This window comes from Heterodontus francisci, chromosome 31, assembly GCF_036365525.1.
Source record: "Heterodontus francisci isolate sHetFra1 chromosome 31, sHetFra1.hap1, whole genome shotgun sequence".
NCBI classification, from domain to species: domain Eukaryota; kingdom Metazoa; phylum Chordata; class Chondrichthyes; order Heterodontiformes; family Heterodontidae; genus Heterodontus; species Heterodontus francisci.
Window position 1 is genome coordinate 51548958 of NC_090401.1, and position 17254 is coordinate 51566211.

Below are 17254 nucleotides of genomic sequence, written 5' to 3' on the forward strand. Positions count from 1 at the left end.
GGGGTAAATCTATTGGTAAATAGTGTCTGTTTCTGTACTAGGAATGAACATTACATTCCAAAAGACTGATTTACATACCATCCAACATACGTAATTACTTGAAGAATAAATAGTAAATATTTACCTTTTAAAAGAATACACACCAATCCTTACAGAGGATTTAGGTTTACCGACTTTCAGTCGTGTGATTTTTTTTTTCTGTTCCTACACAAAATTAAAGCACATGGAATAGGAGGTAATAAACTGGCATGGATTAAGGATTGGTTAACTGGCAGAAAACAGAGAGTCACAGCATTGGCAGGCTGTGACTAGTGGGGTACTGCAGGGATCAGTGCTTGGGCCCCAGCTGGTCACAATATATATCAATGATTTGGATGTGGGGACCAAATGTAGTATTTTCAAGTTCGCGGATGACACAAAACTAGGTGGGAATGTGTGTTGTGAGGAAGATGCAAAGCGGCTTCAAGGGGATTTGGACAGACTTAGTGAGTGGGCAAGAGCATGGCAGATGGAATATAATGTGGAAAAATGTGAGGTTATCCACTTCGGTAGGAGGAATAGATGTGCAGAGTATTTCTTAAATGGTAAAAGATTAGAAAGTGTAGATGTACAAAGGGACCTGGGTGTCCTTGTCAATAAGTCACTGAAAGCTAACATGCAGGTGCAACAAACAATTAAGAAGGCTAATGGTATGTTAGTCTTTATCGCAAGAGGATTTGAGTACAGGAGTAGCGAAGTCTTGCTTCAATTGTATAGAACCTTGTTACACCTGGAGTACTGTGTGTGGCCATCGAGGGGGTGCAACGAAGGTTCACCAGACTTGTTCCCGGGATGGCGGAACTGTCCCATGAAGAGAGATTGGGGAAACTGGGCCTGTTTGCTCTCGAGTTTCAAAGAATGAGAGGTGATCTCATTGAAACTTACAAAATACTTAAAAGGATAGGCAGGGTAGATGCAGGTAAGATGTTTCTCCTGGTTGTGGAGTCTAGAACCAGGGGACACAATTTCAAAATAGGGGGAAGCCACTTAGGACAGAGAGGAGGAGAAATTTCTTTACTCAGAGGTTTGTGAATCTTTGGAATTCTCTACCACAGAGGGCTGTGGAAGCTCAGTCATGTTTAAAGCAGGGATTGACAGATTTCTAAATACAAATGACATAAAGGGATATGAGGATAGTGTGGGGAAAAAGGCATTGAAGTGGATGATGAGCCATGATCGTATTGAATGGCAGAGCAGGCTCGATGGGCTGAATGGCCGACTGCTGCTCCTATGTTCCTACGCCCAAGGTGCTTATTATAAATAATCTTGTGTATCAGGGATAAAGGCCACAATTTGCTAATTTGGTATTAATTCTCCCCACAAATCAGTGAAGTTGCTTCAGAGAATAGAACAAACTCCTTTCAGAACAGAACAGAATTTTAGCTCAGAAAAGAGACCCAGAATGGGAGCATCAGGCCTAGAAAAGAGATGAGGAGAAAAGAGAAGAGTCAATCCCCAGCATTATTGTTATGCCATGTCTGTTCGGCACAACAGTGCTACACTTGAATAAACTTACATTGTGTTACAACCAACATATCTATATTGAAGAGCATCACAGTGGAAGGTATGGGAACTGCATTGTGTAAATCTAAGTAACATTCACTCGGCAGTACATTTAGAATTAGAATTCCCTTCGGCCCTCGATGTTGCGCCGACCTGTGAAACCATCTGACCTACACTATTCCATTTTCATCCATATGTCTATCCAATGACCACTTAAATGCCCTTAAAGTTGGCGAGTCTACTACTGTTGCAGGCAGGGCGTTCCACGCCCCTACTACTCTCTGAGTAAAGAAACTACCTCTGACATCTGTCCTATATCTATCACCCCTCAACTTAAAGCTATGTCCCCTCGTGTTTGCCATCACCATCCGAGGAAAAAGACTCTCACTATCCACCCTATCTAACCCTCTGATTATCTTATATGTCTCTATTAAGTCACCTCTCCTCCTCCTTCTCTCCAACGAAAACAACCTCAAGTCCCTCAGCCTTTCCTCGTAAGACCTTCCCTCCATACCAGGCAACATCCTAGTAAATCTCCTCTGCACCCTTTCCAAAGCTTCCACATCCTTCCTATAATGCGGTGACCAGAACTGCACGCAATACTCCAGGTGCGGTCTCACCAGAGTTTTGTACAGCTGCAGCATGACCTCGTGGCTCCGAAACTCGATCCCCCTACTAATAAAAGCTAACACACCATATGCCTTCTTAACAGCCCTATTAACCTGGGTAGCAACCTTCAGGGATTTATGCACCTGGACACCAAGATCTCTCTGTTCATCTACACTACCAAGAATCTTCCCATTAGCCCAGTACTCTGCATTCCTGTTACTCCTTCCAAAGTGAATCACCTCGCACTTTTCCGCATTAAACTCCATTTGCCATTTCACTGCTCATGTTATACAGGTCTATACCGTAACCTGCAGCTGCAACTACAGCTAGTGACTTATGGCAAGGCTGGAATATGTTAGTAGCTTTTCCTAACGTGCTTTGTTTTTGCTTTCAGCTGCACCACTCAAAGACCCATGTGCTTGCGAGTCACTTGTGGAGTTCCAGACAAAGGTTGAGAAAATAATTAAAACACTGACATCAAAACATATCCTTTTTATCCCATGTGTAGTTCATCATAACAAAATAGTAATATAGAATTATCTACAATAATATAAAAGTAAAATACTGCAGATGCTGGAAATCTGGAACTCTGCTTCTCTCTCCACAGATGCTGCCAGACCTATTGAGTATTTCCAGCATTTCTTGTTTTTATTTTAGAATTATCCACAATTTGGTTTAACACCGTAATGGAGGGAAAAATTTGTAAACTGTTCACTTCTGAACTTTTACTGTAATTCAGATATTGCTGTTTGTGACCGACCCACACACCTAACAGCAATGATGGAAGGTGTCGTTGACAGTGCTATGAAGTGGCACTTACTCAGCAATAACCTGCTCACTGCTGTTCAGTTTGGGTTCTGCCAGGGCTCCTCAGCTCCAGACCTCATTAGCTCCAGACCTCATTGGCTCCAGACTTCATTACAGCCTTGGTCCAAACATGGACAAAAGAGCTGAATTCCAGAGGTGAGGTGAGAGTGAATGCCCTTGACATCAAGGTGACACTTGACAGAGTGTGGCATCAAGGAGCTTTAAAAAAAAAATGAAGTCATTGGGAAACAGGGGGAAAACCCTCCACTGGTTGGATTAATACCTCGCACAAAAGAAGATGGAGGTCAATCATCTCAGCCCCAGGACATCGCTGCAGGAGTTTCTTGGCGCAAAGTCCTTGGCTCAACCATCTTCAGCTGCTTCATCAATGACCTTCCCTTCAACATAAGGTCAGAAGTGGGGATGTTCGCTGAAGATTGAACAGTGTTCAGTACCATTCGCAACTCCTCAGATACTGAAGCAGTCCGTGTCCACATGTAGCAAAACCTGGATAACATTTAGGCTTGGGCTGATAAGTGATAAGTGACAAGTGACATTCATGCCACACAAGTGCCAGGCAATGATCATCTTCAAGAAAAGTAAATCTAACCACCTCCCATAAACATTCAATGGCATTACTGTCGCTGAATTCCCCCACCATCAACATCCTGGGGGTTACCATTGGCTAGAAACTTAAAGGGACTAGCCGTATAAATACTGTGGCTATAAGAGCACTGCAGCAACTCGCCAAGGCTCCTTCAACAGCACCCTCCAAATCCGCAACCTCTGCTCCTGGAAGAACAAGGGAACACCGCAACCTGCAAGTTCACATCCAAGTCACTTGGAATCCTGACTTGGAACTATATCACTGTTCCTTCACTGTCACTGGGTACAAATCCTGGAACATGACTATGACTCTATAAAACACGCTCCCTAACAGCACTGTGGGTGTATCTAAAGCACATGGATTTCAGCGGTTCAGGAAGGCGGCTCACCACCACCTTCTCCAGGACAATTGGGGATGAGCAATCAATGCTGGCCTTGCCAGCGATACTCTCATCCCCCAAACAAATAAAAAAAACTCTCAATTATCTACAAGAATTTTATAGGTATGTTTTAATTGATTTTTCACACACTGAATTTGTGATCAGCAGAAATAGTTGTTACTTGAATGCTCAGTACTTAGTATAATTTACTGTCTGTGCAGCTGTGATAGTTAGCATCAAGATTTTTTTAAAAATTATTCCTTCATGTGTAATACTGGCAAGGTTATATATGTTGCACATCTCTAGGTGACCTGGGAAGTTTTTCGTCAACTTTCTTCTTAAACCGCTGAGTCATTGTGGTGATAATGCCCCATGATAGTCGCTGGACTAGTAATCCAGAGCCCAGGCTAATGCTCTGGGACATGGGTTCAAATCCCACCACGGCAGATGGTGAAATTTGAATTCAATTAATAAATCTGGAATTTTAAAAAAAAGCTAGTCTAATGATGACCATGAAACCATTGTCGATTGTTTTAGAAACCCATCTGGTTCTCTAATGTCCTTTAGGGAAGGAAATCTGCCGTCCTTACCTGGTCTGGCCTACATGTGACTCCAGACCCACAGCAATCTAGTTGACTCTTAAAATGCCCTCTGAAATGGCCTAGCAAACCACTCAGTTCAAGGGTAATTAGGGATGGGCAACAAATGCTGGCCTAGCCAGAGAGGCCCACATCCCACAAACAAATAAAAAAAAATTATAGTGTTAGGTAGGCAATTCCAGGATTTCGATCCAGTGATGATGAAGGATGGCTCATGACTTGAAGGGGAACTTCAAGGCGATGGTACATCTGTGGTGGTAGAGGTCACAGGACTGGGAAATGCTGTTAAAGTAAGCTTGGTGAGTTGCTGCAGTGTATTCGTGGAGTGTAAATGCTGCAGCCATGGTGTACCAGCGATGGATATAGAGGCCGGTGGAGGGGGCAGCAATCAAGCAAACTGTTTGGTCCAGGATGCTGTTGAACCTCTCCCGTGTTGTTGCACTTGCACCTGTCCAGCTAAGCGGTGCAGATTCTATCACACTTCTAATTTGAGCCTCGTGGATGGTGGAGAGGCATTGAGGGATCAGAAGGTGAACTATTCAGTGCAGTGTACCCAGTCTTCGCCCTGATCTTGCAGTTATGATGTTGATATGGCTGGTCTGGTTATTCTTCTAGTCAATGGCGACCATAAATTTAACTGGACTAGAAGACCAGTAGGGGAGTTGGGTCTTTAAGTTCTGTGAAATTAGCAGTATTCAGGCCACCAGCACTTTTCAGGAATATATAATAGTGATGTTGGAACTGGAGGAAGCCAGTTGGGACATCAAGCCTGTTCTACATTTGTTTAGCAATGGCAACCTTTCAGCTTTTTAATCCTACCCATTGCCCTTTCTCTCTATCCCTTAATACTCTTACTTTACAAGTAACTATTTATCATTTTAGGAAGTTGATCCACCCAGTATGTTGCGATTTAAGAAGCGGTGTAGAGTTGGCTGGAGCACAGGTGTTTCTCTGCGTTAAGGCTGACAAACTGGGAGAAATGAAATTGGGTGCTACAGTGCCATCATTGGCAGGAGGGCAGAATCATGGTGTGACCAGCTTAAGTGTGTGCAGATGTAAGATTGATAATGTAGATAAATAATTCATTAAAAGTTTGAAGCCACTTTTGTATAAAGCACTACAGCTTAATGTTTTGATTCATGCAATATTGTCCTTAACAATTTTTATACTAGGTGCCTTCGCAAAGAAACTGGCAGCTCTTGAGAACAGACTTCTCGCCTAATAGATTCTGGTGCAGTTTTCCTGACACCCTTAACATCATCATGAAGTAGCCTATTGTAATATACTGAAAACCTGCTTATTTAATATTATTAAAAGCATTTGAACTATTAAAATGCTTTCATCTATTTTAAAGTGTCTAGTCTAGTTAACCTTCTCCTAGTACAGGAACCCAATAATGTTAATTACAGTCGTTTCCAAATGGACAACACACTGTGAAATATGCCAGAAACTTTTGAATATTTTTGCAGTATATTTTGTATATTAAAGAAGAAAGTCACCAAGTGTAAAACTAAAACATAATTTGTATTTATATTGTAAGTTACTTGTTTGATACTGATATTCACAGTGGCGCAGTGGTTAGCACCGCAGCCTCACAGCTCCAGGGACCCAGGTTCGATTCTGGGTACTGCCTGTGTGGAGTTTGCAAGTTCTCCCTGTGACCGCGTGGGTTTCCGCTGGGTGCTCTGGTTTCCTCCCACTGCCAAAGACTTGCAGGTGATAGGTAAATTGGCCATTGTAAATTTCCCCTAGTGTAGGTAGGTGGTAGGGAATATGGGATTACTGTAGGGTTAGTATAAATGGGTGGTTCTTGGTCGGCACCGAAGGGCCTGTTTCAGTGCTGTATCTCTAAATAAATAAATAAATATTCTGATCTCTCAACTATATTTAATTTCAAAGCCTATACATTTTGTCCACTGGTAAAAATAACAGCCTCACAATACAGAACATGTGTTATTGATATTGACCCAAAAATGAAATACCACATGAAGTACGGAAGCAAACTGTTGCATTATATCAGCTTTGATTTTATGAATAATTACAAGATGAACAGTTAAAAGAAATGAAATTGTTATGCAAAACCAAGAAGCAAAGTGTCTTATGTCTTTTTTACAATCTGAATATTTATGAAAGTATATTTAAGAAAAAAGGTATCATACAAATGTATCAGAGGTTTTATGGATGTTCTGTTTTGTCATCTTGGTAAAACCCAGTTTATGTCAGGAAGTAAAACAGACAAATAAAAATGGCCTAAAAAATTCCAAGTTCCAGTCAATGATTTCTTTATTTAGATTATTACTTTTCTTCTTTGGCTGGATTGTTGAACCCAGCGATTCCATTGATTAGAATATTCTTGTTTCACACTAAAAACTGGAGTTTTAAGTTGACTGAGGTGCAAACAGTCCACAGCAATTGTAAGTACTTTACAATGCACTGATCAAACCACATTTAGAATATTGTTTTTGGTACGTTAAGAATGAGCCAAATGAAATGAATGGGAGTAGCCTGAATTCAGACCAGCAAAATCACAAGATCAAACTAGTCAAGCCCACTACTGATTGAATAAAAACAAAATACTGCAGATGCTGGAAATCTAAAATAAAAACAAGAAATGCTGGAAATACTCAGCAGGTCTGGCAGCATCTGTGGGGAGAGAAGCAGAGTTAACGTTTCAGGTCAGTGACCTTTCATCAGAACTGTCAAAGGTTAGAAATGTAATAGGTTTTAAGCAAATAAAGCTGGGGTGGGGCAAAAAAATAACACAAGGGAAGGTGTTGATAGGACAGAGGGTCACAAAGAATAACTGACCAGAAGGTCATGGAGCAAAGGGAGAGGGTGTGTTAATGGTATGGTGAAAGACAAAGCGTTAGTGCACAGAGGGTGTTAAATGACGGAATAATGAACAGTCCTGGTCAAAAGCACAAACATGAAAAAAAAAGTGGGCAGGCACATGGTAAAAAAAAATGAATGATGAAGCAAACTAAAAGAAAAGAAAAAAGAAAAATAAAAAGAAAAAAGGGGGGCCAGTCATGCTCTGAAATTATTGAACTTGATGCTCAGTCCAGTAGGCTGTAGCATGCCTAATTGTTAAATGAGATACTATTCCTCGAGCTTGCGTTGATGTTCACTGGAACACTGCAGCAAGCCCAGGACAGATATGACCACAGGGGAGGGTGTTGAAATGGCAAGCGACAGGAAGCTCGGGGTTATGTATTCAGACTGAGCGGAGGTGTTCCACACAGCAGTCACCCAATCTGCATTTGGTCTCCCCAATGTAGAGCAGACCACATTGTGAGCAGCGAATACAGTATACTAAATTGAAAGAAGTACAAGTAAATTGCTGATTCACCTGAAAGGAGTGTTTGGGGCCTTGGATAGTGAGGAGAAAGGAGGTAAAGGGGCAGGTATTACACCTCCTGCGATTGCATAGGAAGGGGACGAGGTGTCGGGGTAATGGAGGAGTGGACCAGGGTGTTGCGGAGGGAATGATCCGTTTCGTAGTGGCATCACGCTGGATGTGGCGGAAATGGCGGAGGATGATCCTTTGGATATGGAGGCTGATGGGGTGGAAAGTGAGGACAAAGGGAACCCTGTCGTGGTTCTGAGAGGAAGGGGAAGGGGTGAGAGCAGAGGTGTGGGAAATGGGCCGGACACGGTTGAGGACCCTGTCAACCACAGTGGGGATTGATATTCATTTGAAAATCTTGCTCCACTGAGAAGCATAGGTTGACCAGGATGGGTAAATCACCCAGTGGACAGACTTGCAACAGAATCTTTTTAAACTGAAACTTGCTTTATTTTCTCTCCTAATATATTGAATAATAATTGCACTGTTGAAAGCCCCCAGCGATTTAACATCCGTAGCACTTAAAGCAGCCAGAAGCACTGCACAAAGAACAGCCAGGCGCCGCGCAAATGACTACAGGCAACACCTATGCAGTCACATTCAGCTGGCCTCAGACACTGGAAACTTCAGAGGAACGTATGATGGCATTAAGAGAGCTTTTGGGCCAACCATCAAGAAGATCGCCCCCCTCAAATCTAAATCAGGGGACACAATCACTGACCAACGCAAGCAAATGGACCGCTGGGTTGAGCACTACCTAGAACTGTACTCCAGGGAGAATGTTGTCACTGAGACTGCCCTCAATGCAGCCCAGCCTCTACCAGTCATGGATGAGCTGGACGTACAACCACGAAAATCGGAACTCAGTGATGCCGTTGATTCTCTAGCCAGCGGAAAAGCCCCTGGGAAGGACAGCATTACCCCTGAAATAATCAAGAGTGCCAAGCCTGCTATACTCTCAGCACTACATGAACTGCTTTGCCTGTGCTGGGACGAGGGAGCAGTACCTCAGGACATGTGCGATGCCAATATCATCACCCTCTATAAAAAGGGTGACCGCAGTGACTGCAACAACTACCGTGGAATCTCCCTGCTCAGCATAGTGGGGAAAGTCTTTGCTCGAGTCGCTTTAAACAGGTTCCAGAAGCTGGCCGAGCGCGTCTACTCTGAGGCACAGTGTGGCTTTCGTGCAGAGAGATCGACCATTGACATGCTGTTCTCCCTTCGTCAGATACAGGAGAAATGCCGCAAACAACAGATGCCCCTCCACATTGCTTTCATTGATCTCACCAAAGCCTTTGACCTCGTCAGCAGACGTGGTCTCTTCAGACTACTAGAAAAGATCGGATGTCCACCAAAGCTACTAAGTATCATCGCCTCATTCCATGACAATATGAAAGGCACAATTCAGCGTAACGGTGCCTCATCAGACACCTTTCACATCCTGAATGGTATGAAACAGGGCTGTGTTCTCGCACCTACACTGTTTGGGATCTTCTTCTCACTGCTGCTCTCACATGCATTTAAATCTTCAGAAGAAGGAATTTTCCTCCACACAAGATCAGATGGCAGGTTGTTCATCTTGTCCATCTAAGAGCGAAGACCAAAGTACGGAAAGTCCTCATCAGGGAACTCCTCTTTGCTGACGATGCTGCTTTAACATCTCACACTGAAGAGTGTCTGCAGAGTCTCATCGACAGGTTTGCGGCTGCCTGCAATGAATTTGGCCTAACCATCAGCCTCAAGAAAATGAACATCATGGGGCAGGACATCAGAAATGCTCCATCCATCAATATCGGCGGCACGCTCTGGAAGTGGTTCAAGAGTTCACCTACCTAGGCTCAACTATCACCAGTAACCTGTCTCTCGATGCAGAAATCAACAAGCGCATGGGAAAGGCTTCCACTGCTATGTCCAGACTGGCCAAGAGAGTGTGGGAAAATGGCACACTGACACGGAACACAAAAGTCCGAGTGTATCAAGCCTGTGTCCTCAGTACCTTGCTCTATGGCAGCGAGGCCTGGACAACGTATGTCAGCCAAGAGCGACGTCTCAATTCATTCCATCTTCGCTGCCTCCGGAGAATACTTGGCATCAGGTGGCAGGACCGTATCTCCAACACAGAAGTCCTCGAGGCGGCCAACATCTCCAGCTTATACACACTACTGAGTCAGTGGCGCTTGAGATGGCTTGGCCATGTGAGCTGCATGGAAGATGGCAGGATCCCCAAAGACACATTGTACAGCGAGCTCGCCACTGGTATCAGACCCACCGGCCGTCCATGTCTCCGCTTTAAAGACGTCTGCAAACGCGACATGAAGTCCTGTGACATTGATCACAAGTCATGGGAGTCAGTTGCCAGCGATCGCCAGAACTGGCGGGCAGCCATAAATGCGGGGTTAAAGTGTGGCGAGTCAGAGACTTAGCAGTTGGCAGGAAAAAAGACAGAAGCGCAAGGGGAGAGCCAACTGTGTAACAGCCCTGACAAACAAATTTTTCTGCAGCACCTGTGGAAGAGTCTGTCACTCTAGAATTGGCCTTTCTAGTCACTCCAGGCGCTGCTCCACAAACCACTGACCACCTCCAGGCGCTTACCCATTGTCTCTTGAGACAAGGAGGCCAAAGAAGAATATAAATTGTTGACTTTAAGAAAAATCCTTCACTGAAAACTCAGTAAAACCATAACCATAACCAACTGATCATAAAATGAAACTCTTGATAGAAACAGTGATACAGTGCCCCCGCAAATACTCCCCTTCCCTACACAGTGGCACAGTGGTTAGCACCGCAGCCTCACAGCTCCAGCGACCCGGGTTCAATTCCGGGTACTGCCTGTGTGGAGTTTGCAAGTTCTCCCTGGGTCTGCGTGGGTTTTCTCTGGGTGCTCCGGTTTCCTCCCACAAGCCAAAAGACTTGCAGGTTGGTAGGTAAAATTGGCCATTATAAATTGCCCCTAGTATAGGTAGGTGGTAGGGAAATATAGGGACAGGTGGGAATGTGGTAGGAATATGGGATTAGTGTAGGATTAGTATAAATGGGTGGTTGATGGTCGGCACAGACTCGGTGGGCCGAAGGGCCTGTTTCAGTGCTATATCTCTAAACTAAACTAAACCTGCCTAGCCTGTTTTGGTCTAAGAGATTCTACATCTTATGGATAACTATAGCAACAGCGCCTCTCATGGACACTACTAAGTTGACCATGGATATTCCTGTGCCTGAAGGGTTTTTACTCACTCTCTCCCCTCCCCGCTTCACCCACACCACCACCACCCCCCCCCCCCCCCCCCCCACCCCGCCCCCAACCACCTCTCCAAGTAATGTCTCAATTTAATCACCATTTCCTGATTTACCTCATATTTTCAACTCTGGTGATATCCTTTCTTCAAAAATTCATTGATAAAGTTGGGTCGCTCTTTGCGTGTAAGTGTGGCATTTATTACCCATTTCTAGTTGCCCTGAAATGGTGGAAGTTGGCCATCTTTTTCAACCATAGAACAGTTTAGTACAACTGATTAGCTTGTCAGGTCACTTCAGAGTGACAGTTAAAAATCTACCATGTTGTGCAGGAGTCACATATAGGCCAGGCCAGGTAAGAACAGCAGGTGTGATCTAATTGGGTGTTTGACGACAAGCAGACAACTTCATGGCTACTTTTACTTTGTATTTCCATTTATTTAAAAAACTGAGCTGAATTGGGATTTGAACTCATGTCCACCGGATTATAAGTCTAGTAAGATAACTACTGGAGTGTCTATTCTACTGCAGGTTTAAAAAATAAACACAGTGGGGTGGTTCGACTTGCAGAAGAATTTTTAGCCCTATATGGGGGCAAGTACAGAGGTGGGCAGGCACAGAAATTTCCACCGTCAGCCGGAGTGCCAGTTTGCCAGCACCATCCTGCCCCTGGGCCATTTTCCCAGAGGTGAGATGGGGGTTGGCAAGAGTACCCGCCCGCAAGTGGCAGGTAACCAATTGAGCTAGTGAAAGACCTATTGTCAGAGACTGATTTAAATTTTCTAGTCAGCCTGCAGGCCCACCACAGCATCGGGGACTAGGCCAGCTGCCTGGAGGTAGTCTCCCGGCGACAGACCGGGGTAGCCAGCACTGCAGGCAGGCTTTGAGGCTCTCCCCACCTGTTTGGTTATAGCTGAGGCTGCAGGGCCTTCCTGTGGAAGGGTTTTCCCTCCAAAATGGTGGCCCAGTTGCTAATTTTTAAATTTAAAAGTTTAAAAATTTGGAGAGGGGCTGCCTCATAATGGAGGCGCCTCTCTCTCTTACCTGAACTGCAAGCTTCATCTCCTTCCAAGCTGGAGAGCCTCCTATAAACCCTTCAGGTTCGAGAGCCCACCCCCGTCCTGAATTCAATGGTGAGCCCGTCCTCTGGCAACTATTTGGCCCCTCCAGGAAAATCACAATGAGTGTCTGTTTCCCATAAAGTGCGGGCTTCTGATCCCCCATTTGACCCTGACAGTGGGTTCCAGAAGCCTGCAGTGAAAATCCTGCCCAATGTCTCTGAAGTTATACACTCTTTTTCTCTAAAACAAATGTGGCAGCAGTGTGTGCAAAGAAGGTCCCACAAATAGCAATGAGTTGACTGATCAGTTAACCTTCTTTGTTGGTGCTGGTTAAGGAATGACATGATCAATAATGCCACGAGATCTTTAATACCATCTGAACAGACATATGAGACCTCAGTTTAACATTTCATCCAAAAGACAGCAAAAGGCAACAATGCTGCACTCTGAGTGGATTGGGACTTGACTTTCCTGTGTCAGAGCTAAGTATGCTAACACTGAATCAAGAAGACATTTATTATATACATTAAAGTAACAAATATTTGGTTTTGGTAAAAAGGTAACTTTAGTTGAAGTGGATAAAAGAGAAGTCAAATGCAGCAGCAAAGCCAAGAAAGACACGTAGCAGGTTGGGAATGGAGGGGTAGAAACATTGGCATAACCTGGCTTCAGTTTCAGTTTCACCAGCTATGAGCATACAATCAATGATGGATAGGTAAAGAACCTCTGACTGACCAGCCTGACCCACACAAAATATCAACTCCACAGTCCACCTAAATCCATGTGATCTTCTGGGAGAGCCAATTTGGGGGGAAAAATCTGGGAAATTTCTCCCTGGTCAGTTTAGGTGATCAGAACTAGTCCAGGAAATTATTCTGGCCCTGAATTTCCTGCAGTACTTGACTTATGTACAAGTTGATCTACACCCAGCCAGAAAGCGGCCTAACTCTTGCTTGAAGGAATTCAGCACATCAGCGTCCACCATACAAACCAACAGCCTGTTCCAGAGGTTCACTGTTTCCTGGGATAAGAACCTCCTCCTGACATCTAACCTAGATCTGGCCTTATACAACTTAAAATTGTGATCCCTAGTCCTCCCTAAGCTACTTAATTGGAACAAACTGACTACTTGTACAGAATCTATTCCCTTCATTATCTTATAAACTTCGGTCAAATCATTCTCCAGTCTGCGCTTCTCTCAATTGTAGAGTCCCAGCTCTTTTAGCCTATCTTGATAACCAAGATGCTTTAAACTGGAAAATAGTCTAGTGACCCTCCTCTGCACCTTTCCAAAGCCTCAAAATTACCCACCAAGTGAGGAGAACAAAATTGGACACAGAATTCTAAACGAAGCTTGACCAACGTCATGTCCAAGGTCAAAATAGTATGCTTTGTCTTCTAGTCAATTGTCCTATAAATGCACCCCATTTGGTCTAGCTATTGCTTCACAGCATTGCTCATGAACCTTTAAAGGTCTATGCACCAGAACACCCAGAACTCTTACTTTCTCGACCTGCTTTAATGTTTTTCCCTGAATGATATACCTATGTTCAGCATTCTCCCTGCCCACACACACAACACTACACTTTGCTAAGTTAAATATCATTTGCTAGGTCTGAGCCCAATCCCCCAACACATCAAGATCCATCTGAAGCAGTCAAGCATTGCCGACAGCCCAAATACTCACACAACCCTTAGCATCATTTGCAAACTTGCAGATTGTATCCCAACACATACATCTAGACCATTAATAAAAATGGCAAAGAGCAACGATCCCTATGGGCCAGTCTCCAAACAGATCTGAATCCATTTACAACTGCTTTCTGCCTATGGCCTTCCAGCCAGTTCTTAATCCAGCTCAATATATTATAACTATTACCAGATGCTTTAATCTTGTAGAGAAGCTTCTTATGCAGTATGCAACTGACCTTCCTGGGCTAAGCATATCCTGTATCCCCTACCAATCCAACACTGAGTTGGCTACTTGGAAAAGCACAAAAGTGAACTGCAGATCCGTCTCTTTTGAATCCTTCATCCTCCACATCCTATTGCCCTTCTCCTATGTGATGCCACATGTTCTGCACTAAACATCACTCCACAATAGTGCAGGCATGACCAACATCATAGCAGAATAGGGAGATGAAATTGTGTTGCTCATTGCTAAAATGCATGAAAATTCTTCCATTCAATGGCAAATAACTGAAACAATTATTCTTCTTACATTTTCTTTGCTCCCCTCCTCTCCTGAAAGAGCTTTTCTTCACGCAATCCTCCAGATCTTTGCCCAAGTTTAATTTTTCCATGTGTCTCAGCAACCTGTTTGACTACAGAAGGTAACAGAGCCAAGTCCAGTGTTGTCTTACACCAATCTCCAAATATGTACTTTCTAGGAGAATTAGATTTGATAGAAGTGTTCAAAATCATTTGGTGGAGTAAATAAAGAGAAACTGTTTCCAGTGGCAGAAGGGTCAGTAATTAGAGGGCACAGATTTACTGGGATTGGCAGAAGAATCAGGGGTGACATGAGGAAACATTTTTTTGCACAGCAAGTTGTTGCGATCTGGAGTATACTGCCCAAAAGGATGGTGGAAACAGATTCAGTAGTAACTTTCAAAAGAGAATTGGATAAATACTTGAAGGAAAGAAATTACAGGGTTATGGAGAGTGGAGTTAATTCGATAATGCTACCAAAGAGCCGGCACAGGCACGATGAGTCTTCTGTGATATATCATTCCATGATTCTAAGTCACTGGTGTCATGCAGACCCCCCACCTGCCAAGAATGAGGCATACTAATTTTGTCATATGAACATTGATTTTAAACTGTTGCTGGAGTGAAGAAATGACTTGTTTGAAGATCACCAGATACTGGGCTGGAAGGACATTTGAATACTAAGAGACGTTGCTTGTGGAGGCAAAGGGCTATTCCCTGCTCCAAATCCAAATGGATTTTGGTCACCAGACAGTGAAGGTGTAAGGAAGCACATTCCAGAGACTGCTAAGGTAATACCTTGCAAGAGAGACTGTTCCAAATAAGGAGCTAGTCACATGACTAACTTGCTGGGCAACCTGGGGTTTTTTCAATTGTGCCACAGAGAAAGGAACAGAAGGCAGTGCAACTGAAGCTGGAACAAGGATGCCTCTCTCTCTCTCTCTCTCTCTGTCTCTGTCTCCCAAGCCACCGTACCCGCGAAAAGCATGTAAACCTCAAAAAGAGAAAAGACTCTTACATCGGAACAAGTTGAAGCTTGAACTGGAACCCAACGAATTGCAAGACTTACCAGCAACCAAAGACTCCACATTGAACTTAAAGGACTGTAACTATCAGATATTGCCTCAAACTTTTCCCTTTTATTCCTTCTACTTTTTCTGTCTATCTGCGTGCGTATTTATCGCGTATGCATTCTAACATGGTCGCATTGCATATTCGTAGTCGTTAACCGGATTAAAGTTTCAGATTAATAAACGTCTACCTTTCTTGTTTAAATCTAAGGAAACCTGTTTGATTTCTTTGCCTTAAAATTGGAGCAGTGAGCAAGGATTCACTAGGGGGGAGCTAAAAACACAGTGTTTGAAATTAAAGCCTGTTACGGTTAAACCAGGCAAAGGCTGAGATGGAACTCCTAGACCCCTTCTCACCTGGTCATTACACTGGATAACAGTCAGGATGAGAAACTCTGCCTGTTAATTTTTTCCTTTCTAGACAGGGTCATTGGAGCCACATACAGCACACTTACTCACTGTAATACCAATTCAGTACTTACTTAAAATTTTTAAATGCATAACCTCAGTTTGCTAATTTTAGTGACAAAATAAAAGTGTGTGTAAAGGAGACAATAGCAGCATAAACTCACATTGGAGGAGGAAAACGTACTTCTCTGACTAAACATTCATATCCTTATGGTTAAGTTTATGTTTCGGCTTTTAATCCCTGCCAAAGTTAAATTTATTTTGTTAAGGAAAGAGCTTACAGCAAGAGACTGGCACAGGACATTGACATTATAGGTCTGGAACATGTATTTGAATCCATCCCAGCCAGGTTGGATATTTCCTCTCTCTCCCAGCTGTAAGGACTCTAATTGCAATGTGTTTTGCTGGTTTTGTCAGAACTTAGCGGGTGCTGACTGCATAGCTGTCAGCGTGCTTATAAATTGGCACCAATGGGGACTAAATTGGCTGCCTTAGTTGGCAAGGCCATAAGGGGAAAAAATGTCACAAATGGGAGTTAACATATTTGGAATGAGTGCAGAGAAATCCAGACATGGGAGAAACTTGCTTCTAACCAAGTTGCTTGATAGTTTGCAGATTGGCATAGCTTCTGCATCCTTTTTTTTGTATTGTTTCTATTCTCAAGGTATCCACTTAGTTAATCTTCACATTTTTATCACATTTTCTTTCTTTTTTCTTTTGGGCCTCCTTATCTCGAGAGACAATGGATACGCGCCTGGAGGTGGTCAGTGGTTTGTGAAGCAGCGCCTGGAGTGGCTATAAAGGCCAATTCTGGAGTGACAGGCTCTTCCACAGGTGCTGCAGAGAAATTTGTTTGTTGGGGCTGTTGCACAGTTGGCTCTCCCCTTGCGCCTCTGTCTTTTTTCCTGCCAACTACTAAGTCTCTTCGACTCGCCACAATTTAGCCCTGTCTTTATGGCTGCCCGCCAGCTCTGGCGAATGCTGGCAACTGACTCCCACGACTTGTGATCAATGTCACACGATTTCATGTCGCGTTTGCAGACGTCTTTATAACGGAGACATGGACGGCCGGTGGGTCTGATACCAGTGGCGAGCTCGCTGTACAATGTGTCTTTGGGGATCCTGCCATCTTCCATGCGGCTCACATGGCCAAGCCATCTCAAGCGCCGCTGACTCAGTAGTGTGTATAAGCTGGGGATGTTGGCCGCTTCAAGGACTTCTGTGTTGGAGATATAGTCCTGCCACCTGATGCCAAGTATTCTCCGAAGGCAGCGAAGATGGAATGAATTGAGACATCGCTCTTGGCTGGCATACGTTGTCCAGGCCTCGCTGCCGTAGAGCAAGGTACTGAGGACACAGGCCTGATACACTCGGACTTTTG

General features: G+C 43.9%; 1 protein-coding gene across 4 annotated transcripts in view; it reads left to right on the forward strand.

Moving 5' to 3' along the window:
* The window catches only part of matn1 (matrilin 1), a 32143-nt gene extending 25356 nt beyond the window's left edge, over window positions 1–6787 (forward strand). For all 4 annotated transcript variants that reach the window (XM_068010986.1, XM_068010987.1, XM_068010985.1 and 1 more), the window contains 2 exons: window positions 2546–2633; window positions 5711–6787. In XM_068010986.1, the coding sequence (XP_067867087.1) occupies window positions 2546–2633; window positions 5711–5765 (143 nt within the window). In that variant the 3' untranslated portion in view covers window positions 5766–6787. The remainder of the gene's footprint in view (window positions 1–2545; window positions 2634–5710) is intronic.
* The last annotated feature ends 10467 nt before the right edge of the window (window positions 6788–17254 follow it).